The sequence below is a fragment of the Aulonocara sp. 'chitande type north' Nkhata Bay genome, linkage group LG3 (genome assembly GCF_057382095.1).
Source record: "Aulonocara sp. 'chitande type north' Nkhata Bay isolate Kocher_YH1m ecotype deep benthic linkage group LG3, A_spYH_male_GT1.1, whole genome shotgun sequence".
In the NCBI taxonomy this organism is placed as follows: Eukaryota; Metazoa; Chordata; class Actinopteri; order Cichliformes; family Cichlidae; genus Aulonocara; species Aulonocara sp. 'chitande type north' Nkhata Bay.
The window spans coordinates 9,004,422-9,030,518 of record NC_141346.1 but is presented as its reverse complement, the minus strand read 5'-3'; the positions used below and the strand labels follow the sequence as shown (position 1 = coordinate 9,030,518).

Below are 26,097 nucleotides of genomic sequence, written 5' to 3'. Positions count from 1 at the left end.
CCTTTAGAGTACTCATGCTACTTTACCAAACTTTTGATGGCTCAGTGTGCACTTCCTGCTTTAAATACAGTTACTTTTAAGATTCAGGAATCTAAGTGATAAGAGGCCAAAAATGTTTGCTTATGAAACTAAATCAGTGTCACTGCCCTCTGCTAAGACTGGAGATAACACAAAGAATGAGAGAACTGACAGCTGTTATTTTAATCAGCCTGTCCCAGTTCTTTTAACTCTAAGTTTCACAACATCAAAGCATGTCAGCATTTTAATCATGATTTTAAGGCTGCAGGTTGCAGCCATTGTGTGAAAGTAACGGGGTTCTAATTAAGACTTGTTATTGTCACTGATTTCTGTAACTGATCTGATTCCGATACACAAGGGACCAATTCAATTTGATCCCCGATTCGATTTAATTTTGACTCAGACAGTCAGAAATATTAAAATTCTGGTCATTTATTAGTACATACTATATTTTTTTTATATCCATCTAATTTTATATTTTTTATATCTATCAGAGGTGTACGCATCAGAGCAGATGCCTTTGTGTCAAGTAACTGAGGATAAAACCGCAAAACATGAAGGAGATTTTCCTGGCCTGACTTTAGCAGATAACCATAAAAAGATAGAACGAAAACTAAAAACCATGAATCAACACATGAACATTACCTGATACTGCAGAAGTGAAGCACATAAATGTTATAGCGGTTTGATTAGAGACACAGCTAAGAGTTTTGCAATCTTTTCTGTTTACCTGCTCTTTAATCCTGTTGGCGTTTTAGCTGTTTGGCGGTTGTTGAAATAGTTTCAGCTTTAACCTAAGACTCTGGTGTTTCTGGCAAAATACATTTATATTTAAAAGTCAATTCAGAATTTAATCAATCGATATCACTATATTCAAACTAAAATCGATTTGAATAGGGGAAATCAGTTTTTTAAACCCAGCTCTAGTTCTAATACTACTTCTTCTTTCTTACAGTTGTATTGGCAGTTGGCAAACAATTGAAAGGTGCATTACCGCCACCAACTGGTATGGAGTATGGTCTGGAACGACGCTCAAAAAAAAAAAAGTTATAATATTCTGAGCTGCTTCAAACTTTATTAGCTCACTAAAAACAGTAAAAAGCTTGTACTGCTGGGGCGTAATACATTCATAAGCTCATTAGGTCAGATTTCTCCCAGCTGTGTTTCCCTCCTGTCTCCCATTCCATGATTACTCTCACATGTATTTAAGCCCTGTGTTTTCTTTGCTCTGTGTCGTGTCGTACCCTCATATTACACTGTGTGTTTTGTTCCTAGTTTAGTTTTCTCTTTGATTGTGTCAGCAATACAGGTGAGATTTTTGAGTTTACGTTTTGTATCCTGGAGTTTACATTTGGGTCCTCCTCTACTGTCCACACACAGCATTCATCCGTGACAGCAATTTTAAAAATAGATAGCAAATCAAATAGTTAATCCCAAAGCTAATCTGTGAGCTAACAGGAGGGGAAATGGATTTGAAATGAGTGGAATCAGCATTCTAAATGTCAGAAATAAATCTTAGATTTTTCTATTGATTTCTTTCTCTTTTTTAAATTGTGTTTTAAAAACAATTTTGAAAATTAGTTTTTTTTTTTAATTTAGAATTCAAAAATAGTTTTTGAAATGAGGTTTTATTGAAAGTTTAATTCTTCTTTTCTGAAACTCATGAATATTGATTTTAAAAATGTGCTTTTATTTAAAATTAAATCCTTAAATAATAAATGATATACATCTAGGATCCCATCTCATTTGACCTGACTTACATCCCTGCACCCCACTGACTATCCCTCTTTTGTCCTGTCTGTTTAAACTTGTCTTGTGTGTCATGTCCTGTATGGGTTTTGCCCTGTTAAAAATAAATTTAAAAAAAGAAGTCAGATAATACAAACAAACTGGTTAAACTCCAGTAATACTGTATTAGAGACTTAAAAACTTGGAAGTCCTCTAATTTTCTTCTTTGAAATTCAGATAAATTGAGTAAATTCTTGTACTTGTCTCTGCAAATATAATAAATGTGGTATCCAACCTGGCTCCAGTAACACTGTAAGGATTCTTGGGCTCATTCTTGACCAGGTAATTGTTTCTAATCTTAGTACTGCTGGTATATATACTGCATGACTGTACTGTCAGTCACAAGAAAACATACAAGATACAGTGCTCTAAGCTCTCCTACTCACAGTGACATTATAAAAATCAGATATCACTTGACCTGTCTGAACTGCCTGTCTCCATGGTGATGACCCCACCTACTGAGATTTGATGTAAAGACTGCTGATTTTACAACAAGGTATAATACTGTATTGAACCAATCAGACAGGAAATGTCTATTTTAGCATTTAATGTGCCTCAACTTTGCTGATGAGGTGATTTAATACCTTTTTAATTAATGTATCAAATTAAATAACTAATCTGTCTTTATTTCTTTATACATTATATTTGCAAGATGTTTCACTGGTGGATTTTAATTGCTAATCCAGTAAATTAACAATTAAACTCATCCTGTTTAGATGAGTGACTGATTGTTTCAGCTGTGCTGGTGTCTGATACTCTGAGAGTAAAGAAAAATATAAAAACCACATGACAGTTTATATGAAGTCAGTAAGTACAAACAGATTCCCTGTTTTATGATAAGGTTAATACATTTTGTCTATGAAGGTTCTCAGTTAATACATTTTATTTGAAAAGATAAACTGTATTTCTTACTGAAGCTCATCAGATAAAGACTTTACAAAGCACTTGTTAAAGGCAAAAGATTAAATTTCACAACCACAACCATATACATCATTTCCCCCGTTTATGGACAATAGCGCTTGGACATCATGGACACTCAGACAAAACTCATGGACATTTCCTCTTCGGTGTGGACCAGTGTTTTTGATATTGTGGTGTGTGATTTATGGGATGTTTTATTATTTGATTGAACCACTGCAGCAGGAGTGATTGTTTAAGAGAGGGAAGAGAGGTGTGTGACGGAAGTGATGGACAAAGTAAGCGACTCATGTTGTAACTAACGTCAGAGATTTTGGCAGAAAATTAAAGCGAATGGTAGCTCAGAATTGAACAAATTTCTTTAAGCTTCAGTTTTACCAAATACACTTATCAATTGTCTTATAACTAACAACATTTGTGTAAATCATCTCCAACACCCTGGAGAACAACGGGGAGAGTTTAGAGGATCTCCAAGATTACACCGATCAGTGCTTCCAGGATCTCGTAATGAAGAAGGCCCAGTGTGCATCTTCCCCGGCCAAATCTGAGACGCTGTCATCGAAAAGATGTCGCCCGGCAGATTCCCCCAGCACAACATCACCAGCCGGCAAAGATAGCGAGCAATTAAGAGGACAACCAAAGCTGTACAAAACACCCACAAACTTATCTCACTACAACGTAGCACTGAAAATATGACTCACAGCTCGAGCTCGACACAGCTGCTGTAACATAAGACTGACATCCAGCCAACCACAGCTAAAAAGATATTAGAGAAAACTTACAGTTTCCTCAGGTTTCACGAGTTGAGTTGTTTCACGCTGAAAAGTTGTTGTTTTGGCTCTCACTGAAGACACCGACACTGAAGACATAGCTGTTCTTTTGTGCTGGTTTTAAGCGAAACATTCTTTGTATGTGAGGAAAATGCTGTTCATCCTCTTCAGCTCTAGCGTAGACAATTGGCTCTGCCATGTTTTCATGTTTCTTCTTTTCGTGTGTCCGCTACTTTGAAACGCTTGGGCCGCTCTTCCCGCCACAGTTTCAAACTGGTCATGTGACTGCATGGCCACATCTGATTGGTAAAAAAGTTACCGGAAACTCCACTAGCGACATGTTATTTAATGTGTTAGACTAATTTTTTTTTTTTTAAACTAACGAGTCGAATTTTGCAAATGTACACAGCAAATTCAAAAGTGTTAAATGTTTTGGTGTTAATAGTCTTCTTGCAAAAGTAGAGTTAATTTTACTCTAAGTAGAGTCACATTCTTTTAATGTAACTCTGAGGTGTAAAATGATAGTAGTTAAAATCGAGTGTTAAAAATGAGTGTTTCTATGTCAAATCTGGAGGTGTTACAATGGAAACATTAACTCTTGACCTCTTGACTCTGAACTCCTACAGGAGTTATGACACCAATAGAGTAAATTCACAGACTCCGCCCCCAGCACCGTAGGCTACAATCGAAGCTGAAGTGAAGCCGTTTCAGAACATTTCTACATATTTGAGTTGCTTGCCATGCATGGTAAGTCATTTTTTTCAAAGATTGTTTCAGTTATTATTATTAGCTTTTACTTCTGTGGCTCTTTGGAGTTGAGACAAAGCTGTGTGAAAGGCATTAGCCCTGTTGCTCGGTGATAGCATAATATTCTGTTTTAGCTAGCTGAAAGGTATTGTTTGCGGGCAAAATACCACAGCCTTGAAAAAAAGCTTGCATGTGAATTTTCAGTCAAACTTTTGGTCAAATACACCTAAAACAATGTGTAGAATATGAAACGTTGGTATAATGGTGCTACTTGAAGCCTGAAACCGATCGCCCATAAAAAAAAAAAACCGAGCAAACAGCAGTAGCAGACGTCCTGACTGGGTTCTACGTTAGCATAGATCCCTCCAGAGTTTTGTGCACACGGTTTAGGTAAAAATGGAAAAGGTTGAGGTTTTACATTTAGTTCAGTATTACCTGTTGCCTGTGTCCTTGTCTTTTGGGAAAATACTTTACACAAGTAATGGCTCAAAGAGGATTCCTTTTTTTTTTTTACTGTGCTCCAATTGTTTACTGGATTATTTGTGCCATTAATTAGTGTCAGCTAATTTTTATTCAATCTCCACACAGGATATGCTTGTGAAGATGGAATATGGGGGAGAGCAGAAGTGCGCTGAAGTTCCACAAAGGGATGAATGAAGGACATGCATATTGTATTGAAGAAATAAGTGATGAGAATGCTGTTATTTGCATTTACCAGCTCACCTATGTCAGACCTTTTGATAAACAAAATTCTAATGAAAGTGAGAACATGTACACTGTTACATCTTTCAGAAAATGTTTTGAAATTGTGGTGCACAGTTCAGAATAAATGTTTTTCAAAAACCATTGCGTCTTTTTAGTAAATGTTTATTTCCAAAAGAAATTTCTAGAAGGTCAGAACAGTAAAATTCCCGCTTTTTAGAATTAATTAGAAGATAACTCTTACGTAGTTAAACTAAAATACTCTTTGAGAGTTAATATATAAACTCTTAACACCAAGTGTTAAATTATCAACTCCAGACAGATTTGGTGTTTAACACTAAATCAGAGTTAACGTACCAACTCTCCAAAAAGAGTTAAATTAACACTCTCTGGTGTGGACCCATATAGACACTTTAATAGTGTTGAAATCAAATCCGACAGTGTTAATTTGGACATGCTGGATTTGCTGTGTAGCGGAGTAAAAGTACCGTTTCTTCTTCACAAATGTACTCAAGAAAAAGTAAAAAGTATCGTGCAAAAAAGGTACTTTAAAAGTACATTTTTTTCAAAAACATACTCAAGTAAATGTAACGGAGTAAAAGTAACTTGTTACTACCCACCTCTGGTGTGATATCAGAGCAGAATTAACACCATTAATGAAACCGTCAATGGTTTAATTGGAATCTTTCCGGGTTTTTTTTTTCTCTTTCCCCCCTCTTTTTTTATGCTGCTCACCCTTGTCCTTGGTTTCTTTCTTTCTTTTTTCTTTCTTTCACTGCTTCGATCACCTTCTTCCACACTCATCCACAAACAACATCCTTCATTTCAACACATACGCACAGCATGATCACGCACAGTCATGCGCTCAACGGCAGCACATTTACATCAGTCAGACAGCGCACACAGACCTACAGGATACACACGCTTAAGCCAAGCGTACCCATATTAGTAAATATGCACACACATAGTCAGACTCAGGGAGCATCTCGCCACACATTTCTTTTCTGTCCTTCTCTCTATTTACGAACAAGTGATGTATTCTCTCCACCTGTCTAAGCGACACACACAGCATACATCCCTAGTTATACACACACATCTTTGGGCGCACTAAGATTCGTTACATGTGTTAGAGTTTGTATTTTTGATTGTCATTTATGCTTAGAAATATTTAACCATAGATGCTTAGAGGTGTATAATCAATTGTGTAGTGATAAGTTGTGTGATCTTTAACAGGCTACAGAGGCTTGGTGTGTATTCCACACTAGAATGCACACCTACATCCTGGGAGCATGGGAAAGTTCGTACCTTGTTTAATTGTTTTATGATAGGATTAACGTAGTTACGTCTGTTCTAGTCTAAGTGCTTTTTGTGTATAAATGAACTGCTGGACTTCCTCACTGTATTATCTAGGATGAGGGGGGGTCTACCCTCTTCCTGACCAAGGATGTTTGCTTGTGTGCTTTTATGACCCTTTGATCAGCAGTACCACACACACACGCACACACACACACACCCACCACACACGCACACACAGGCAAGGTACTCTTTGTTTGTATGTAGACGTCATATGTTAATGAACCTATGCATATTCATGTAACCTCAATAAAAGGGCAGTGGTACGGGAGAACGGAGAGAGCAACTGGGGTTAAGCGAAGGAACGGCGCTCTGTCCGGTCTCTCCTGTGCACGAGTAACATGAAGAACTTTGCCTACTCGTGTCTTGCTTTGCAGTGTAATTATATTGTCTTAACGTTCCAGCGAATAGGTTCAAGCTACAAACCTATCATTAATTGGTCCTTCGATGCCGGAGCCCTGGAATCGCATTCACCGAGGGGAGGAGGGACACGCTGAAAGACTGACGTCAGCCAGGAAGTTCCTGTGGATTCGCTGTCTGTCTTTTCTCCTCGATGAATGGCGATCGGCGGGATTCGAGGCTGATATTACACGCTAAGCAACGCCAAGTAAGTTTAAAGAGGCCGACTCTATAACCGTGTCGTTGTGCAGTCTCCGCCATTTTGTGAGGCGTTGAGAAGTTCGCTGCTTTGTGGAGCGATAACTGGGTTTGTGTTCCGAAAAAGAGGTTTTGGTTAAATCGCCCAAGGGCCCAAGCGTCCGGTGAGTGTCCGGTTTTGAAATCGCCCTGGGTGTGTGTCCCGAGCGTCCCTTCATTGGGTTTTGTCGCGCGACTGGGTGAGCGTCCCACAACTGGGTCAGGGTCCCGAGCGGTCCGGTGTGAGTCCGGAGTAGGCCTATTTTGTGTTCTTGTCATTGTCGTCGTCGTCATTGTTGTTGTTGTGTGTGAGTGTGTGCGGAGCAGAACACGTGGTCTGTAACACCGACTGTTGTTGTTATCATGGTTTCCTAAGCAACCGGGGGTGTGTGGAGAAGGGCCAGCCCACATCAGCAGCACTTGAGATGTGCTCTGGTGGATGGCTTTCCCCCCACCCCTTGCTGACACAAAATGTTAACTCTTTAGCTTGCCCTGATCAACAACAGCCTGTGTGCCAGACCATAGACGTAATTGAGGTGGATAGTGTTAAAAGTAACCTACATTAAGCTTGTGGTTGCTCAAATTCAGTACAATGACATGTGAGGTGAAGTGATATAGGTAAATATTTAAACTAATGAAGTGCATAGAGGCACTTGACCTGTGTGAAAGACTGTCGTCTTATTATGAGCCATTGATGAGATATACAGCACACCTGTGAAAACAACTAATATGCTGAACCCTGTATGAAACATCTAAAAGTACATGATGGAGAAGCTGAATTGAATATGAAAGTGTAAGACTTTGCCGCTGTGGGCAGAGCATGCGTTGCAGTTTTTTTCTGAGCTGATGAGCAGGCTACACATTATCAGATCGAGAGCTGTCTGAGGACTACTCAAAGAGAGGGAAACAGAGCTAGGATAACTGTGATAACTGGAGTGTGCAGCGTTTCCATGAGCAGTTTTCCTGCATCTTGACTCGTGTGTGTGTGTGTGTGTGTAGCATCAGCATCATGTTTTTGTTTATTTGTTTTGTTGGGTTGAAAATAATTAAATAAACGTGTGATCATGCCTATGGATCACCATGGCACATATCTCCAGCCATATGATTTATTTATGCAGATGACAAAGTGAGTGTGAATGTGTCTGACATCACAGTGTTTTTGTGCACTGTGCAAAAGTAATTGCCTCTGATTGTGAGTGAGAGCGGTGATTCTGCAGGTCGCCAGCTATTGTGGAAAAAAAAAAAAGAGTGAAAAAGAGACAAAAATTACATTGTAGACGAAGAAAAATAATCATAGGAAAAAGGTTTCGTGTTGATCAGCCGAAAAACAACTACAATGTCATTTTATGCTTTTGAGAAAGGATTGTTCACACAAACACACACACACACAGAGAGAGATGTGTGTTGATTAAGCAGTGATGATAATAATGAACATGTCTTAGTTTGTCACTTTCAGGTGAAAAGCAGACCTGAATCAATTTTCCACATGCAGCGGTCGGACGAAAAGTTATAGTTTAACAATTGGAAACGTGCAGGCCAAGTTTCTGGCTGACTTATTTACAGTGCCATGTGTTTCTCAAACTCACAAGCAAGCGCTCACTCCTCCCTGAAGACAAGGAATGCAGCTCCAAAGCAATAACATGGCAGATAAAGAGACAGCAGCAAGCAGCAGCAATGTGGACGAAAAGCACCAGAGAAGAAGAAAGCAAATACATCTTCCTATCTGATTGGATGAATTCCACGGAGGGGCAAGCAAGATGGCGGCGTGAAGAGGAGTTTTTGTTCGAGCTCTTAGCACGAGACACTTATTTGACGTCTTTCTGGCTTTTGGGACTTTTTTGGAGATCAGCGCGCTAAGCTTGCTGGATCTGAGGCCAGGCTCTGCGGCGGCAGCATGTTAAAATGTTCAGAAAAGACTGAAGAAGATGGCTTCCAAGCCGAAGAAGGTCGGCCCCAGCGTGGGCGAGTTGATCGTGAAAGCCGTGGCCGCTTCCAAGGAGCGCAGTGGCGTGTCCACAGCCGCTCTCAAGCAGGCTCTGGCTGCCGGAGACTACGATGTGGACAAGAACAAGGCCCGTGTCAAGACCGCCATCAAGAGCCTGGTGGCGAGGGGCACTCTGGTGCAGACCAAGGGCACCGGGGCCTCCGGATCCTTCAAGATGAACAAGGCTACTGAGACCAAAGCCAAGACGCCCGCCGCGGCCAAAGCCAAGAAACCGGCAGCAGCTGCTAAGAAGCTGCCTCAGCGAGAGTGGTGAGAACACAAATTTTGTTATTAAATGTGGGAAATCAAAATTTGGGTCAGCAAACATGGGAAAAGAAAACTGACTGCTTAAGTGGGAAAATTGAGACGGAGTCTGAAACACTGCGAAAATAGAAACATATACAAAATCACACAGAACATGCATTAACCATACTAACACTCCAAACACAAGAGAGCTCATGAAGATTAGACAACATCTTAAGCGTGAGTCTGTTTATCATCTTGTCCAAGTCACCTCGTGTGATGCAAAGACCAGTGGACTCATAGCACATTAGTTAAGAAATGATCAAATAACAACAGAAGTGTGTAGGAAAGGCAGCTTTTAAGAACATGCTCTGCTGGATATGCAGCTCCACAGACATTGATTAAACCTGCCTAATAACACAAACACCCATGTAATGAAAATTAACTTGTTATCTTTCATCAGTGTTAAAATAGTGTCAATTTAACAGACACTTGTTATCAAATACTGAATTTATCCAATGCAAAAAATTGACTCTCTAGGTTGCAGGACAACAGTTTAACTTTTGTGGGAAAAAAAGATTCTGGTTTGACCAACCAGTGATCAGACAATAAATTTAGTGTTAAAATGGTAAATTGGGAGAAGCTTCCTGCTTGATTGATGCAGCAAGTGATTTACTTTATGAGGGGAATTGTCTTTTGTGATAATATTTTGAACATGCATTTCTGTTGTCCTGTCAACTTAGTGGGTTAATAGCTGATATGCAAATTAGTTGATCAGTTTTAGATTAATGAAAGGTGATTGAATTCTAGCACGAGTGAATGAGATGTGTTGGAGTTTGTTGTGTGTTGAGTGGAGACTCTAAAACACTGAGTTTCCTGTTTGATGTGCGAGTGAATCCTGTATTTAGATACACAACTCTGAATACGTCAGAACAAACGTGCATGACAGCATGTCATACAAACCTATCAACATGGAATGTAAATGGAGCTGGCTCCAGAGAAAAGAGGTTAAAATATTTAACCAACTCAAAAAACTGCCGGCAGATGTTGTCCTTTTACAAGAGACCCACAGACCTCTTAGAGGTTTAAAAGAGCTTAAAACACCTGAGTTCCCTAATGTGTTCTCAGCTTGTTATAATTCTAGACAAAGGGGAGTAGCAATTTTAATACATACATATATTGATTTCACAGTACTCGATACAGTTATAGATCCAGAGGGCAGATTCTTAATCATTAAACTATCTATACTTGATAAAAATCTATGTATTGTAAGTGTATATGGTCCAAATGTTGATGATCCCTCATTCTTTCACGGTTTTTTCAGTGCACTCTCTGAACACTTAGATGGTACACTTGTTCTTGGAGGCGACCTCAACCTTGGACTAAATATACAGAATGCTTTCTAAAACAGATGAATCAATATCACTTCCTACTGCAAAATGGGAAGCGGATTTATCAGTTAACTTAGACCAAAACTTCTGGTCTCAGATTTGCTTAAAAACCTTTCATTTAATTAGAAATCCCAGTCTGCAATTAATTCAATACAAAATACTACATAGAGTGCACTATACAGGTCATCGGATGTTCAAGATAGGCTTTACGTCTACCAACAACTGCTCACACTGTCAAACCAAAGCGCACTGTGCGCACAATAATATTCAATATTTAGTATTTACTGTTATATTCACATAGATAATCGCGATGATGTTGTTTATTATATTGGTCTCTTTTTTTGCTTGTTTTCTCTTTTTTCTTTCTCAACAGGTGATCCAGGTGGTTGATATATGCATTTTTTGTCTGTTTTGTTGGTTTTTGTTTTTTGCCCTTTATCATCGTTCCTCTTCACCGCTGTTTTTCTTTCCCTCTTTCTTTCTCCCTTTTCTTTTCCCCAGTCATGTCTGTCCCGTGTGTAGCAAGTGAAAATAAAATAAAATAAACAATAAAAGCAAAGGTGATTAAAATACACCAATACGGCAAGGCCGGGATGGTCCATTTGGTAAAGTAAATGTATTGGGTATCTTTTTTGGCCTTTAGACAATAATTCTGATGGCAAAAGAACCAAACAGGACAGGCGAAAAAAAAGAAAAGAAAAGGGTGATTGTTTACATCTTTCCTTTTCTTCCCTTGTTTTTCCTTGGTTTTGTTTAAATACATGGTACCTGCAAAAGCATTTTGTGTTGTGTGTATTTATTTATTACTGAGCATCAGCTCCAGCAGCAGTTCTTAAATCTTCAGATTAATAATAGCCCAATATTCTGCTTAATACGTAATGTGTATCAATTCATTAGCGATTCATCAGTGTTACAGGTCACTGACAGATGTGACTGGACACAAGTCACATCTGACTGAGGCCAAATGTCCTCTGATATAACTGCAGTCAAATCAGATCTGGTATTTGTAAGAGCGCCAGCTGTTGGTCAGAAAGTGACATTACAGGTAACAGTCAATATACAGGACATTTAAGGTAGAAAATGCACAAACACACAGATCAAACTGATTGATCAGCCATCAGAGGAGTCAGATCAATGGAGCTGCTTCTGTTCCTGATGTCCCCTGTTTGATCCTGGACCTGAACTCTCCCTGCAGAGGAGACACAAGACAGTCACACACACAGTAAGACACACACACACACACACACACACACACACACACACACACACACACACAAACCTTTGACTCTGAGCAGCACTCTTTTGTATCTCTTGATCTCCCCGTAGACTCTACAGCTGTACCTCCCACTGTCTCTCTCTGTGGGCTGTTTCAGGGTCAGACTGAGGTCTCCAGGCTTCAGCAGAGATCTTCTCTTCATCTTTGTTCGGTCTCTGTAAAGCTGGTGCTGTTCTCCAGGCTGATCAGAGCCGTTCTTATACACGTGGACCTTCCTGTCATCATTGTTCCACCACACCACCTTAGCATCTGCAGGCAGCTCTTTTGTGGTTTTGAAAGGTAGCTCTACAGACTCCGCCCCCTCCTCCACCTCCACCTGACAGACTGAGAGGACAACAAATTTCATAAACAGTCTAAAGCACAAAATAAGATTTGTGTTCATGAAGATCTCATCATCTCTTCTTCTTCTGCAGCTCACACCCAGCAGCAGCACTGACCTCTGACTTTCAGCTCCACTTGTTTCATCAGGATTTTTTCCCCCTCTCTGTTGCAGACGGTGCAGGTGTAGATGTCTGCGTCCCAGTCTGTGGGGTATTTCAGGGTCAGACTGAGGTCTCTAGTTTTCAGCAGGTCTTTATTCATCTGTGTTCGGTCTCTGTAATGGTTGTCCTGATCTTCAAGCTGGCCAGATCCGTTCTCATACACGTGGACCTTCCTGTTGAATCTGGTCATCCACTTCACTTTAGCATCTTTAGGCAGGTTTATAGTAGTTTTGCAGGGCAGCAGGACAGATGCCTCCCCTGAATCCACCTCCACCTGGGGGACTGAGAGGAGTCAAAACACAACATGAGCTGTGCAGCAGAAGCAGCTCTGAACATGTTTTGTCTGAATGGAGAAAATGGCATCTTTTCAATGAAATCAAGTTTGACTGGTTCCAGTCTGAAACATGTTCAACTGAACAGAAACGGTGTCTTATTTGGTTTCTGTCCAATCAGCAGCAGAGCTCTGTCTTAAAGAACTCTGCTGTTTTATTTCAGAGTCAAAGACTTTTTTGCCATCTTGTTACCTGAGAGCTGTCCTATCAAGCAAGTTTGATTTATTCAGACTAAAAAAATATTGAAATAAAATAAAAATGTTTCAAAATAAAAAGCAAAACTGAATTTTAAATGTCAGCAACATCTAAATGAACATGATTCTCTGCATGCCAGATACATTATGTCATAAAGACGTCTGTTCTGTGACATGAACGAGTTCTTCTTTCAGAAACAGCTCAGCTGAGAGAAATACAGACTAGTCAGTACAATTCATTAATAAAGACATCTGTTTCAGCAAATTCATTACTCGTTTTCAGGTGATCTGTTCTATTAGTGATTCCATTAATGTAAGAACATCTGCTTCACCTCTTGTTGGAGACAGAGTCAAAGCAAAGAAAGGCAATTTGATGGCAGCACTGTCATGGGCCTGTCCTGGGACATGAGTATCAGGCCCACTCCAATATAATCTTAGTCATTATTATACTGCTGCATGGGCTGGGCTGTAGTTACATCGTAAGGTTTTAAAAACCGAGCTTTAAAATGAACAGTGGTAATAAAAACCGAGAGAGGCCGACTGTGATCACTGACTTTTTAAGAGGCTTGTTCAAATTACATGAAAAAAGACAACTGTCATGGGTCTGTAGTTCTGTCCACGGTTTTAGGGAACATATTTCGTTTTAAAGTAAGTTACAGGGCTTTTCCTGCCTTTCTGAGGGACTTGCATATGCAATATGATGATATGCATATCAGCATAATTATGGATTATTATGATATTTAAAAAGACACACTGTATGTTAAAGAAAACACATTAAGAAACAGATTATATTAGTGTTTGTTTTATGTGTATAGATTTTTAAAAATTATTATTCATGATATAACACGGTCTATAAATGCTTCGTAAGAATAGTTCTAGAACATTGTCTATCATTACTTTGTTATGGATTAGGTGCAAGATTTGTGAAGTGTGGATAATTAAATAATAGATTAATGCAATAGCAAACTGTGCCTTGTTGTCAGATGGACATCGAGTGGAGAGTGATAGATGAGATGAGGAGATGAAAGAGTAAGAGAGGCAAACTGAGTCACAGGCAGAGCCGAGTTTATTTTGTTTCCTTATGGTTCCAAGCACCTTCACCAATCTTTGCATTTAATGTCTACAGTCTCGGATCAGCACAGCCCTGCCCTCCAGCACTATCACAGCAGGAGCAGCAGAAACCCCACAAGAGCAACATTGTACCCATCAGGTAAACATGGAATATGTTTGCTTTGCCTTGTCCCCACCTGATGACAGTGATATAGTATGATGTGATTCCATATTAGATTGTTGATGAATGCGGGTTGTTGTTATTCGGCCTTTTCTCTGTGCCCCTTTTGAACTTTGAGCACCCGCCCATCTAAAAATCTCTGCACAGCCTTGTCCCTGTTTATGTGTATAGGTGTTTGGACATGAGTGTGTGTATCCGGAAGAAAGAATTACAAGAATCATCAGGCCGAGGAGAGTTCCTGCTCTGAAGCCAGCTGATTGCCTTCATCAGTTGCCTCTCTACTTAAGCGAGTGGCTGAGCTTCAGTCGGTGCTGGATCATTGAGTTCACAATGGGTTTGTTAGTGAGAACTTTGTGTGTGTGTTGCTTGGCAGTTTAATTCATGTGTTTTCTCACTAGGTATTGGGAACTGAGAGAAGCCACTGTACAGATTTGGAGTTGGGGTTGTCACAATTCACGCCACAGACGTGAGCACTGTGTGGGATTCGGGGAGAAACAAAGTAAAAACTATGTTTTGTGCTTTCTTTGTGCCTTTCTGTCCTGCTTTTTAGGACTCTATTTTCTGTCTCCTCAGTTTTCATGTCTAGAGTTCAGTTGGTGTGTTTCCTGTTTTACTTTGGTCTTTGTCTCATGTCAGTGTGTCTAGTCTAGTGTGTCAAAACCTTTGACCTGTATAAGCAGCACTGACCTCTGACATGGAGGTGCACATTTTTCCTTGTCAGTATGTTTCCTTTCCTGCTGTAGATGGTACAGGTGTAGGTGAAGTTGTCGTCATCCATGGGATATGTCAGGGTCAGACTGAGGTCTCCAGGTTTCAGCAGAGATGTGCTCTTCATCTCTGTTCGGTTTCTGTAAAACCGGTGCTGTTTTTCAGGCTGCTCAGAGCCGTTCTGATACACATGGACCTTCCTGTTGTTTCTGTCCCTCCACTCCACTTTAGTGTGTTTTAGGAATTTAAATATAGTTTTGCAGGGCAGCTTGACAGACGCCACCCCTGAATCCACCTCCACTTGGTAATCTGAGAGGACAACAAAGCACAACACGATGACATCAGCACCAGCTGTGATGGTCACATGACCTCCCTGCGCCCTCCTTGCCTTCTAGTCTCAATCAGATTGTGTCTCAGTTTGTTCCTGACTCGTTCTTTGATCTCACGATCTCATGTGTCTGGTCTGAACACAGTCAAGAGGCCACCTGTTAACCACTGGTATTATGGGTAGTGTAGTAGGAAAGACTCTTACCTGACATGTAATAGTGACGTAAATAATATAAAAGACCTCCAAAAATCACAAAGACAAACAGGAGAACCAGAAGATCTTTGACCCAGGATGGAAATGGTTCTGTGGGGAAACATAAAACAAAATGACTTCTAATCTCTGACCTGTGTCTACAGTATTGACCTTTGACCTTTATCTCCAGCACTGACTTTTGACCTGCAGCATGACTTTTTTTCTCAGGATGTCTTTGTCCCTGTAGATGGTGCAGATGTATCGTCCCGTGTCTTTCACTTTGGGGTGTTTCAGGGTCAGACTGAAGTCTCCAGTTCTCAGCAGGTCTTCACTCATCATCGTTCGGTCTCTGTAAACTTCGTCCTGAGTCATAAGGTCATCATTTCTGTTAGAATACTCATGGACTGTGATGAGTCCGAGGTCAGAGCGAGTCCACTCCACTGTGGTGTCCTCAGGCAGGTCAGGTGTTGTGTTGCAGGGCAGGATGACAGACTCTGACCCTTCCCTCACCTTCACCTCCACCTGCTGGTCTGAGAAGACAAGAAACCAAAGTGTCAACCATAGAAGTGGCAGCAAAAGGCCTCTAAAAGTTTTGTGTTGGGCCATGCATAACATTTTAATGTGTTTAATGTATGTACAGATGTGTGTGTGCTGAACCTCCCAGAGGTAAACATAAACACATCTGCACATGCACAGAACGAATTTCTTCTGCTTTGCTTCTCTTGTTTTGCTGTTTTCACTGAGGTCAAGTCTACAAACGTTCCTGCTGGGCTCATCAAGACCTTCAGAAACCGTTTAAGAAATACTTTGCTTTCATTTAACCTCTGACCTTTCTCTGTAGTACTGAATACGACATGTAATCACAGCAGGTGTTAGAATTTGATGCTGACCTTTGACCAGCAGCTGGATGTCTCTGAGTTTTCGTTCTTTCCCTCCAGCACTGATGGAGCAGGTGTAGTTGCCGCTGTCAGTCTTTGTGGGTTTCCTCAGAGTGAGACTGAAGTCTTTAATGATCAAAGCGTAACGATTCATTGATGTGCGTCTGCTGTAACGCTGGTTTTGTCCTGTAAGATCGTCTCCTTCTTCTCGTTGTTGGTGTACAGATTTGGGATCAAGGTCACTGCGAGTCCACATCACTGTTGGATTGTCCTCAGGTATAGAACCTGAGTACAGACATGATAGTAGGACAGACCTTTCCCCCTCATTCACCTCCACCACCACCACAGCCAGAGCATGCTGGGAAACTGGAAGGACAGAAACACAAACACAAATCAAATGAATGTTGTGGGTTTGACCCAGAGTTAAAAGATGCAATACAACCAACATTATCTTCATCCATCCTATTCCACTTATCCTAGTCAGGGTCACGGGGGGGAGGGGTTACACCCTGGACAGATCACCAGCTTGTCCCAGGGCTAACCATTCACATGTTCACACCAATGAATTACAAATTAACCTAATACCATGAACTGCATTTCTTTGGACATTGGAGGAAGCCAGAGTACCTATAGGGAACCGACGTAAACATGAGGAGAACATGCAAACTCCACACAAAAAGACCCCAGAGAAGCAGTGGAGTTGGACTCAGGACCTTTGTGCTCAGAGGCAACAGTGCTAACCACCAGAACACCATGTAGCCCAAGAACGCATAACAGCTTCAGTTATACACAGCATTCTTTTCCCAATTCAAAAAAACTATTGATACAATGTCAGTAACACAGAAACTGGAGAATTATAACAAATCTCACAGGCCATAATTTCCATCTTGTGTGACAAGACAGATGACCAGTCACACTCCTTCAGGACAGTCACAGTTTTTCACTCCAACAGTCCACAAATGCTCCAAAACATGTTACAAAGGCAACATGACATATTTACTTATTAATTCACAAGGAGGAATCTTTTTGTTATTAGGAATCTATATTCCATACAGAAATATTTTTATCTTCTATCTTTTAGTGTAGAGCATATCTAAAAACCATAGAGGCTCTCACTGTTTGGAGGTGATGGAGCTTCACTGTTTTCTGGAGAACTTTGCACATTCAACCAACAAAAGGACTTGACATGGATTATGAAGTAGTATAATGGGAACGACTATCGGACCATGTGTTTTCCAGCTGCCTGTGACAAACAGCCAGATAAACTAATCCAGTGTTTGACAGAAACTGTCATGCTTTCCCGTGTCTCCCTGGCGTTCACCTCTGAGATCGCACTGTTGTTGTTGTTTCTCTCTTCTTTCTCTCTCCCTCACTCTTCTCTGCAGGGGTTGAACTTGTTGTGGGTTCCACCCTCAGGCCTGTGCCCTGAAAATAATTACTCACCTGCTGCTCATTATCTTGTCACTCGAGCCTCTGCTCAAGGTGACAGCTCAGTGTTTCCGACTGCTGGATCGTTGAACGACACTAGTCAGTGTAGCCCCGGCTATTTCCTGTAAATTCTCGTCTCTAGTCTTTTCCTGACTTGTAGTCATGTTTTCTTTTATATAGATCTTCCTGGACCTGTCCGTGTTTTCATCCCTGGAGTGTGATCATAAGCGTGTGTGGTTTTTCCCTCCCTTGTCCCTGAATTACCTGGAGCTCCTTTTCACTTGTACCTTGTATATAGCTCCTGATGATATTGTTTGTTTTTAGTTTCAGCACAGTCCTGCTCTTGCGTCCGCTCGTTCGTTGTGACAGACTGATTCAGTCAAGTCATGAACTTTGACGCAACTCACTGGGCTCTCATGTCTCAAGACCTGCTGCACTTCAACACATTCATTTTAGAGCGAGATAAGAGAAAAGCTGATGATGAGAGCAAAGAGAGGAAGGTGTACTTACCGTGCAGGAGGATCACAAAAACCACAAACATCTTCATGTTCCTGTCAAACTCAGAGACTCTTTAAAAGCCCTTCAGGACATCAGCTCACAGCAGCTTCACTTTCCTCTGCTGATCATCTACTGACACTCTCACACTACTTCACTGTCACAGCTCAGAGTTCAGCTTCACACTTTGTTAAAGCACATCTGTGGAATGAAGTCCGACCGGCCACAGATCACTTTTGAGGGAAGAGGAGGACGTCGGCTTTCCTCCTAGTTTCACGCCTGAGCGCTCCCGTTGGGGGGGACTGCTTCAGCCTCAGCCCAACACGCACAAAGCTCCACCTTCAGTCCTAACACTGAAACATCGACTGTAGCTACAATGATGCAGATGTGTTTCCATTCAGATCATGGACATAAAGCAGCTCCAGGATGAACAGTGTGAAAGAACTTTTCCAGGCATGAAGCTCAGCCAATCACAGGAGAGGGCATGATCAGCTGACAGATCTGCAGGGATTTGAAGGTTCTTTGTGTGGATGATAGAAAGTGGATCAACAGGTGTAAAACTATGAGGAAACACAACAGTCTCCCCTTTTCTTAGGAGTCAGTTTTGGCAGCCTGACATGATGTCTGGCTGCACACATATTTGAAATGTAAAACAAAAACAGCTGAAAACTGAACAGTAAAACCTTTCAATATGTGACAGGCTTTTTTTTATGTTTATTTTAATCAGTGATTTCTACTGGCACCTGTTACGGATTCAAATATTGGGGATGTATACAAGAGGAAAAACCACAATAACAACACTGGTCCGGCCGGGTTGAGTCAAACGATGATTTTAATGATCACACGCGTGGGAGATGGACACCGTACGCAGACAGCATCAGATCTCAAAATGGTGGAGCATTGCTCAAACTCTTTGTGAAATGCACTATACACAGGTACACACACACACAGGTCTTTATCACCAGGTTCCACATTTATTTACAGTTTTCCCAGGTTATGACTGAACACAGTCTGACAGCTGTCGGTCCCAGCTGATTTCCTCCCCTCCGCTCCTCTCCGTCTCACTATAAAAAGGGAAGGAAACCATTATCAGTCCAAATCGCCATCAGCTGTTCACACTGGCATCTCCAGCACCGCCCCGTTGAGCCCACTGCACCACTCCTCCCCTGCAGCCGCGCCTGGGACCACACCTCCGCCACACCTTAAAGGGCTGTAAAGCCAGATACTACCGGGTGATCCGGGCGTTGGCATCCTTCATGCGGTGGAGCCACTGCAGCGGGGCGTGGTCCGAGCAGAGGGTGAATGAGCGCCCCAGGAGGTAATAGCGAAGGGAGTCGACCGCCCAGCGGATAGCCAAGCACTCCTTCTCCACAGTGCTGTACCGTCTTTCACGCTCCGCCAGCTTCCGGCTGATGTAAAGAACGGGACGGTCGTCCCCCCTTACCTGCTGGGACAAAACGGCCCCCAGCCCTCTGTTCGAGGCGTCAGTCTGCAGAACAAAAGGGAGGGAAAAGTTAGGAGTGTGAAGCAGCGGCTCCCCACAGAGAGACTTTTTCACCTGCACAAACGCCGCCTGGCACGGCCCCGTCCACTGAACCAGATCTGGAGCACCCTTTCGGGTGAGATCGGTCAAGGGGCTGGTCAGCTGCGCAAACCCTGGCACGAAACGCTGATAGTAAGCTGCCAGCCCCAGAAACCGTCTCACCTCCTTTTTAGTCCTGGGGCGCAGGCAGGATGCGATAGCCGCCGTCTTTTCCACCTGTGGACGCACCTGCCCGCCCCCCAAGTGGTACCCCAGATACTGTACCTCCCTCCGTCCAACCGCACACTTCTTCGGGTTGGCTGTGAGCCCCGCCCTCCTCAGGGACTCCAGTACCGCGACCACCCGCTGCACATGCTCCGCCCAGGTGTCGCTGTGGATGATCACGTCATCCAGGTAGGCAGCAGCATATGCAGCGTGCGGACGCAGCACCCGGTCCATGAGGCACTGAAAGGTGGCAGGGGCTCCGAACAAGCCGAACGGAAGCGTAACGAATTGGTACAACCCGTACGGAGTGGAGAAGGCCGTTTTCTCCCTGGACTCGGCAGACAAGGGAATCTGCCAGTAGCCCTTGGTCAAATCCAGGGTCGTGAAAAAATGGGCCGTGCCCAACCGATCCAGGAGCTCGTCGACCCGGGGCATGGGATAAGCATCAAAACGTGACACTTCATTCACCTTGCGATAGTCGACACAGAACCGTATAGACCCATCCTTCTTCACCACAAGAACGATGGGGCTACACCAGGCGCTGTGCGACTCTTCTATCACTCCCATTTTCAGCATTTCAGCCAATTCCCTCTGCACGATTTGCAGTTTATGCTCAGGAATCCTGTAGGGCCGTGAACGCACCGTCACGCCAGGCTGCGTTACAAAATGATGCTCAATGAGAGACGTGCGGCCGGGCAGGGGGGAGAACACATCTGCAAAACGCTGTTGTAACGCGACAACGTCCGCTCTCTGGGCCTGTGTGAGATGGTCATCACAAGGGAGGGAGGCGGGGATGATGGAATTTGGCACCTCCGGCCCCAACTCATCTCTCTCCTTAACCAGGCTTACCAGAGAAGCGGTTTCAACCTCTCTCCACTCTTTAAGGAGATTGAGGTGATAAATCTGCGTGGCCCCTCCCCTGTCCGACCGAGCGACCTCATAGTCAACGTCCCAGACTCACCGTGTGACCACAAAGGGTCCTTGCCACTTGGCGAGCAACTTCGAGCTGGAAGAAGGGAGTAATACAAGCACTTTGTCTCCCGGTGAAAATTGCCTGAGTCTAGCCCCTCTGTCATACAGGCGTTGCTGACGCTGCTGAGCCTGGAGCAAATTCTCCCGTGACAACCTCCCCAAAGTGTGGAGTTTCGCTCTCAGGTCCAACACGTACTGAATCTCATTCTTGGCGGGGCTCGGACCGTCCTCCCAGCTTTCTTTAATCAGGTCGAGCACCCCACGCGGCTTCCTGCCGAACAGCAATTCAAAGGGAGAAAATCCCGTGGAGGCCTGGGGCACCTCCCGCACTGCAAATAACAGAGGGTCTAGCCAGCGATCCCAATTGCGTTCATCCTCGTTAATGAACTTACGAATCATGGACTTTAAAGTCTTATTCAGCCGCTCCACCAGCCCATCCGTCTGGGGGTGGTAGACGCAGGTCCGAATAGATTTAATGCCCAGTAATTCGTACAGTTCCCGCAGTGTACGAGACATAAACGACGTGCCCTGGTCAGTCAGTATCTCTTTCGGGATTCCGACTCGGGAGATGACCTGAAACAGTGCCTGCGCCACACTCTTTGCAGAGATGGTGCGCAGCGGGACTGCTTCCGGGTACCGCGTTGCATAATCCACCAGTATTAATACAAAGCGGTAGCCGCGTGCACTCCGATGAAACGGCCCGATGAGGTCCATGCCAATGCGCTCAAACGGGACCTCCATGAGTTGGAGCGGGCGCAAAGGCGCTTTTGGTATGGCCGGCTGATTAACAAGTTGGCAGTCCGGGCAGGATGCGCACCAGCGGCGCACATCCGCTCGGATGCCCGGCCAATAAAATCGGGCCGTTATTCGCTCCAGAGTTTTTTCGTATCCCATATGCCCTGCCATGGGGTTATAATGAGCCGCCTGGAAAATCGTTTCCCGGCGGCCCTGCGGCACCAACAACTGGGTGTGTGTCTCCTCCGTGCGAGTGTCACGACTCACTCGATATAACCTATGCTTTGATAAAATGAAGCGCGGGTAGGTCCGCACGGCTTCAGGGCGCACCACGTGACCATCAATCTCAATCACCTGGTCAAAGGCTGAGCGTAGGGTGTCATCACGAGACTGCTCCAGTGGGAAATCACCCGTGGGGGAAACTTCCAGAGCCGGCGGGGCTTCCCATGAAGGACCCGCCGTCTCCCCCTCCCCGGAGTCAGTGTCGGACGACCCCGCGTCACCGCTGAGCGCCGCGCAGACACTACATGCTACTAACGGTCGTGATCGCATCCCCACATACTGTCCCAACAGATGATGAAACCCCGGCCAATTCGTGCCCAGAATTAGGGGATGCGACAGGTGCGGGCTAACCGCAGCCGTTACTCTATGCGTTTTGCCCTTATACTTTAATAACAGCGGCACTATGGGATACCTGTGAACATCACCATGAACACACTTCACCTCCACCCATTCCGCCTCCAGCAATGCCCCGGGGCGAACCACCAAAGCATGGCGTATACCCCTTCGAGTCCTTACCGGAATGCTGTATGTCCCTCCTGGACCGGGAGAGGGTGCTGGGGCACTGGCAACGCGGAACACCTGCCCCACTTCCATCAGAGGACAGTCCCTCCTCAGGTGTCCCGGTTGCCCGCACTTCCAGCACTCCTGCCCCGGCGTCTGTGCTGTTCTCCGTGGCTCAGGGGCGGCACTGCTCATGTCTGATCCCTGGGAAGGCACAAACGCAGCAAAAGGATTAGTGGGGCTCAGCGCCGGCGCCCGCTCTGCCTGCCCTGGCGCAGGTACCCGGCGCCTCGGTGCTGGCACTGGGGCTTGTTTGCTCGGCCTCCGGCCGCTGTCCCCGGGCTCCCCCGCTCTAGCGGCAAGGTGGTCCTCCGCCAACGTCTCTGCGGGCAGCCCCTCCACGAACTGCTCCAGCACCACCTTGTCCACCAGCAGCGTCTCGCCCTCTGACGATCCCGGCTGCAGCCAGCGCACCGCCGCGTCACGCAGCTTCCGGGCCCAAGCAAATGGCCGATCCGCCGCGGCTAGCCGACAGGCCCGGAACCGCCGGCGATGATCTTCAGCGGTGAGCCCCATCCTGTCCACCACCGCCCAGCTCACGTCCTGGAAGCTGCTCCTCGAGGTCGGCGGCAGACTCAGGGCCGCCGTCTGAGCCTCCACCGACAGCAGAGGAAGCAAACGCGGAGCCCACTCCACCTGCGGCCACTGGCAGGCCTCCGCCGTGGCATGAAAAGTCTCCAGGAAAACCTGGGGGTCGTCCCCGTCCCCCATCCGGGGCATCGCCACCGACAGCGGCGGGGGCTTCGGCGGAGCAGCGGCCCCAACCAGCCGCTCCAGAACCAGCGTCTGCCAGTCCGTCTGCTCCTGCAGCGCAGCCAGGTGAGCCCGCTGGGCCGCCGCCTGGTCCTGGCTCATCTTTGCCATCTCCACCAGCATCTGCGCCAGAAACTGCAAAGGCTGGGCGGGCGGCGCAGCCTGTGGGTCGGACAACCCCACGCCGGCCGGACACTGGGTTTCGGCACCACTTGTGAAATGCACTATACACAGGTACGCACACACACAGGTCTTTATCACCAGGTTATGTAACAGTTATCACCTTCTTCTAATTCAGGAGAATAATGCAAACTAGAACTACATAATGATTCACAGTCTTTAATTAAGGGTCTAACATGGCATATGGTAATATTATAACCCCACACACCATAACACACCTCTGAGTCAGTCAGTCTGCCCCAGGGCAGCTGTGGCTACAACTGTAACTTGCCTCCACCAGTGTGTGAATGTGAGAGTGAATGAATAATGGAATTGTACAGCGCTTTGAGGTTCTCGAAAAGCGCTATATAAATGCAATCCATTATTATTATTATTATTATTATTATTATAAGTCAGCCACAATAATCTATGGAAATTAAGGACTCAATATTTCAATCTAACCCTTGGCTATAGTTTGTTTTGTTCCCAGGCAGTGGTGGTTTTTTGATAGGGGCGACATGGGCCGTTGCCCAGGGCGGCGTTGCTTTGGGGTGTGTGTGTGTGTGTGGGGGGGGGGGGGGGGGGGGGGGGTATTATGAGCAAAAAAGGTGTTGCCCTTCAGGACATCAGCTCACAGCAGCTTCACTCTCCTCTGCTGATCATCTACTGACACTCTCACACTGCTTCACTGTCACAGCTCAGAGTTCAGCTTCACACTTTGTTAAAGCACATCTGTGGAATGAAGTCCGACCGGCCACAGATCACTTTTGAGGGAAGAGGAGGACGTCGGCTTTCCTCCTAGTTTCACGCCTGAGTATTGTTAGAACAATATACTTTTCATGTGTGATATATCCCGGTATTACGTGATATAGCTCTATTTTTCTTTTGCCTGGGTGGCAGCTCTACGCTTCCGTATCCGAGGCTTTTCAATGTGGCCTCACAAAATTATCACGACTACAACAACCATGAAAAGAGTTGGATGGACATTGCTGCTCAATCACAGCTGCCTGGTCAATGTTTTTCATTAGTAATTTAGCAAAGTTGATGGTGGTGTGTGTCTGTGTGAGTGAAAGACAGAGAGAGGGAGAGCAAGGGACAGATTTTGTATGATAAGCTTCATGTTATGGATGCACAGTCTGAGCACTCAGGTCGCATCAGAGCATCAGGCCGTATAGTGTGAGACCCTGCATCGTGACCTATGAACTTCTAACCCCTGAGATTCAATGGGAAGCGGATTTATCAGTTAACTTAGACCAAAACTTCTGGTCTCAGATTTGCTTAAAAACCTTTCATTTAATTAGAAATCCCAGTCTGCAATTAATTCAATACAGGTTATCGGATGTTCAAGATGGGTTATACGTCTACCAACAACTGCCCACACTGTCAAACCAAAGCGCACTGAGCGCTGTCGATCCTACGTGCTGCACAATAATATTCAATATTTAGTATTTACTGTTATATTCACATAGATAATCGCGATGATGTTGTTTATTATATTGGTCTCTTTTTTTGCTTGTTTTCTCTTTTTTCTTTCTCAACAGGTGATCCAGGTGGTTGATATATGCATTTTTTGTCTGTTTTGTTGGTTTTTGTTTTTTGCCCTTTATCATCGTTCCTCTTCACCGCTGTTTTTCTTTCCCTCTTTCTTTCTCCCTTTTCTTTTCCCCAGTCATGTCTGTCCCGTGTGTAGCAAGTGAAAATAAAATAAAATAAACAATAAAAGCAAAGGTGAATCAATACACCAATACGGCAAGGCCGGGATGGTCCATTTGGTAAAGTAAATGCATTGGGCATCTTTTTTGGCCTTTAGACAATAATTCTGATGGCAAAAGAACCAAACAGGACAGGCGAAAAAAAAGAAAAGAAAAGGGTGATTGTTTACATTTTTCCTTTTCTTCCCTTGTTTTTCCTTGATTTTGTTTAAATACATGGTACCTGCAAAAGCATTTTGTGTTGTGTGTATTTATTTATTACTGAGCATCAGCTCCAGCAGCAGTTCTTAAATCTTCAGATTAATAATAGCCCAATATTCTGCTTAATACGTAATGTGTATCAATTCATTAGCGATTCATCAGTGTTACAGGTCACTGACAGATGTGACTGGACACAAGTCACATCTGACTGAGGCCAAATGTCCTCTGATATAACTGCAGTCAAATCAGATCTGGTATTTGTAAGAGCGCCAGCTGTTGGTCAGAAAGTGACATTACAGGTAACAGTCAATATACAGGACATTTAAGGTAGAAAATGCACAAACACACAGATCAAACTGATTGATCAGCCATCAGAGGAGTCAGATCAATGGAGCTGCTTCTGTTCCTGATGTCCCCTGTTTGATCCTGGACCTGAACTCTCCCTGCAGAGGAGACACAAGACAGTCACACACACAGTAAGACACACACACACACACACACACACACACACACACACACACACACACACACAAACCTTTGACTCTGAGCAGCACTCTTTTGTATCTCTTGATCTCCCCGTAGACTCTACAGCTGTACCTCCCACTGTCTCTCTCTGTGGGCTGTTTCAGGGTCAGACTGAGGTCTCCAGGCTTCAGCAGAGATCTTCTCTTCATCTTTGTTCGGTCTCTGTAAAGCTGGTGCTGTTCTCCAGGCTGATCAGAGCCGTTCTTATACACGTGGACCTTCCTGTCATCATTGTTCCACCACACCACCTTAGCATCTGCAGGCAGCTCTTTTGTGGTTTTGAAAGGTAGCTCTACAGACTCCGCCCCCTCCTCCACCTCCACCTGACAGACTGAGAGGACAACAAATTTCATAAA

General features: G+C 44.1%; 2 protein-coding genes across 12 annotated transcripts in view; one reads left to right on the top strand and one right to left on the bottom strand.

Moving 5' to 3' along the window:
• Positions 1-8,857: 8,857 nt before the first annotated feature.
• Positions 8,858-9,190, top strand: LOC147333818 (histone H1-like). Its single transcript, XM_086285844.1, has one exon. It carries the CDS (start codon positions 8,858-8,860, stop codon positions 9,188-9,190), a length of 333 nt encoding a protein of 110 aa, XP_086141970.1.
• Positions 9,191-11,410: 2,220 nt separating this feature from the next.
• Positions 11,411-26,097, bottom strand: part of LOC147333817 (uncharacterized) — a 45,770-nt gene continuing 31,083 nt past the window's right edge. For 5 of the 11 annotated variants that reach the window (XM_086270349.1, XM_086270339.1, XM_086270311.1 and 2 more), the window contains 2 exons: positions 25,752-26,072; positions 25,331-25,659 (listed from right to left, as the gene is read on the bottom strand). In XM_086270349.1, the coding sequence (XP_086126475.1) occupies positions 25,568-25,659; positions 25,752-26,072 (413 nt within the window). In that variant the 3' untranslated portion in view covers positions 25,331-25,567. Of the gene's footprint in view, positions 11,740-11,829; positions 12,151-12,263; positions 12,591-14,752; positions 15,083-15,305; positions 15,431-15,490; positions 15,824-16,183; positions 16,629-18,109; positions 25,660-25,751; positions 26,073-26,097 lie in introns of those variants that run through there. The other 6 variants (XM_086270275.1, XM_086270265.1, XM_086270285.1 and 3 more) reach the window with 6 other exon arrangements.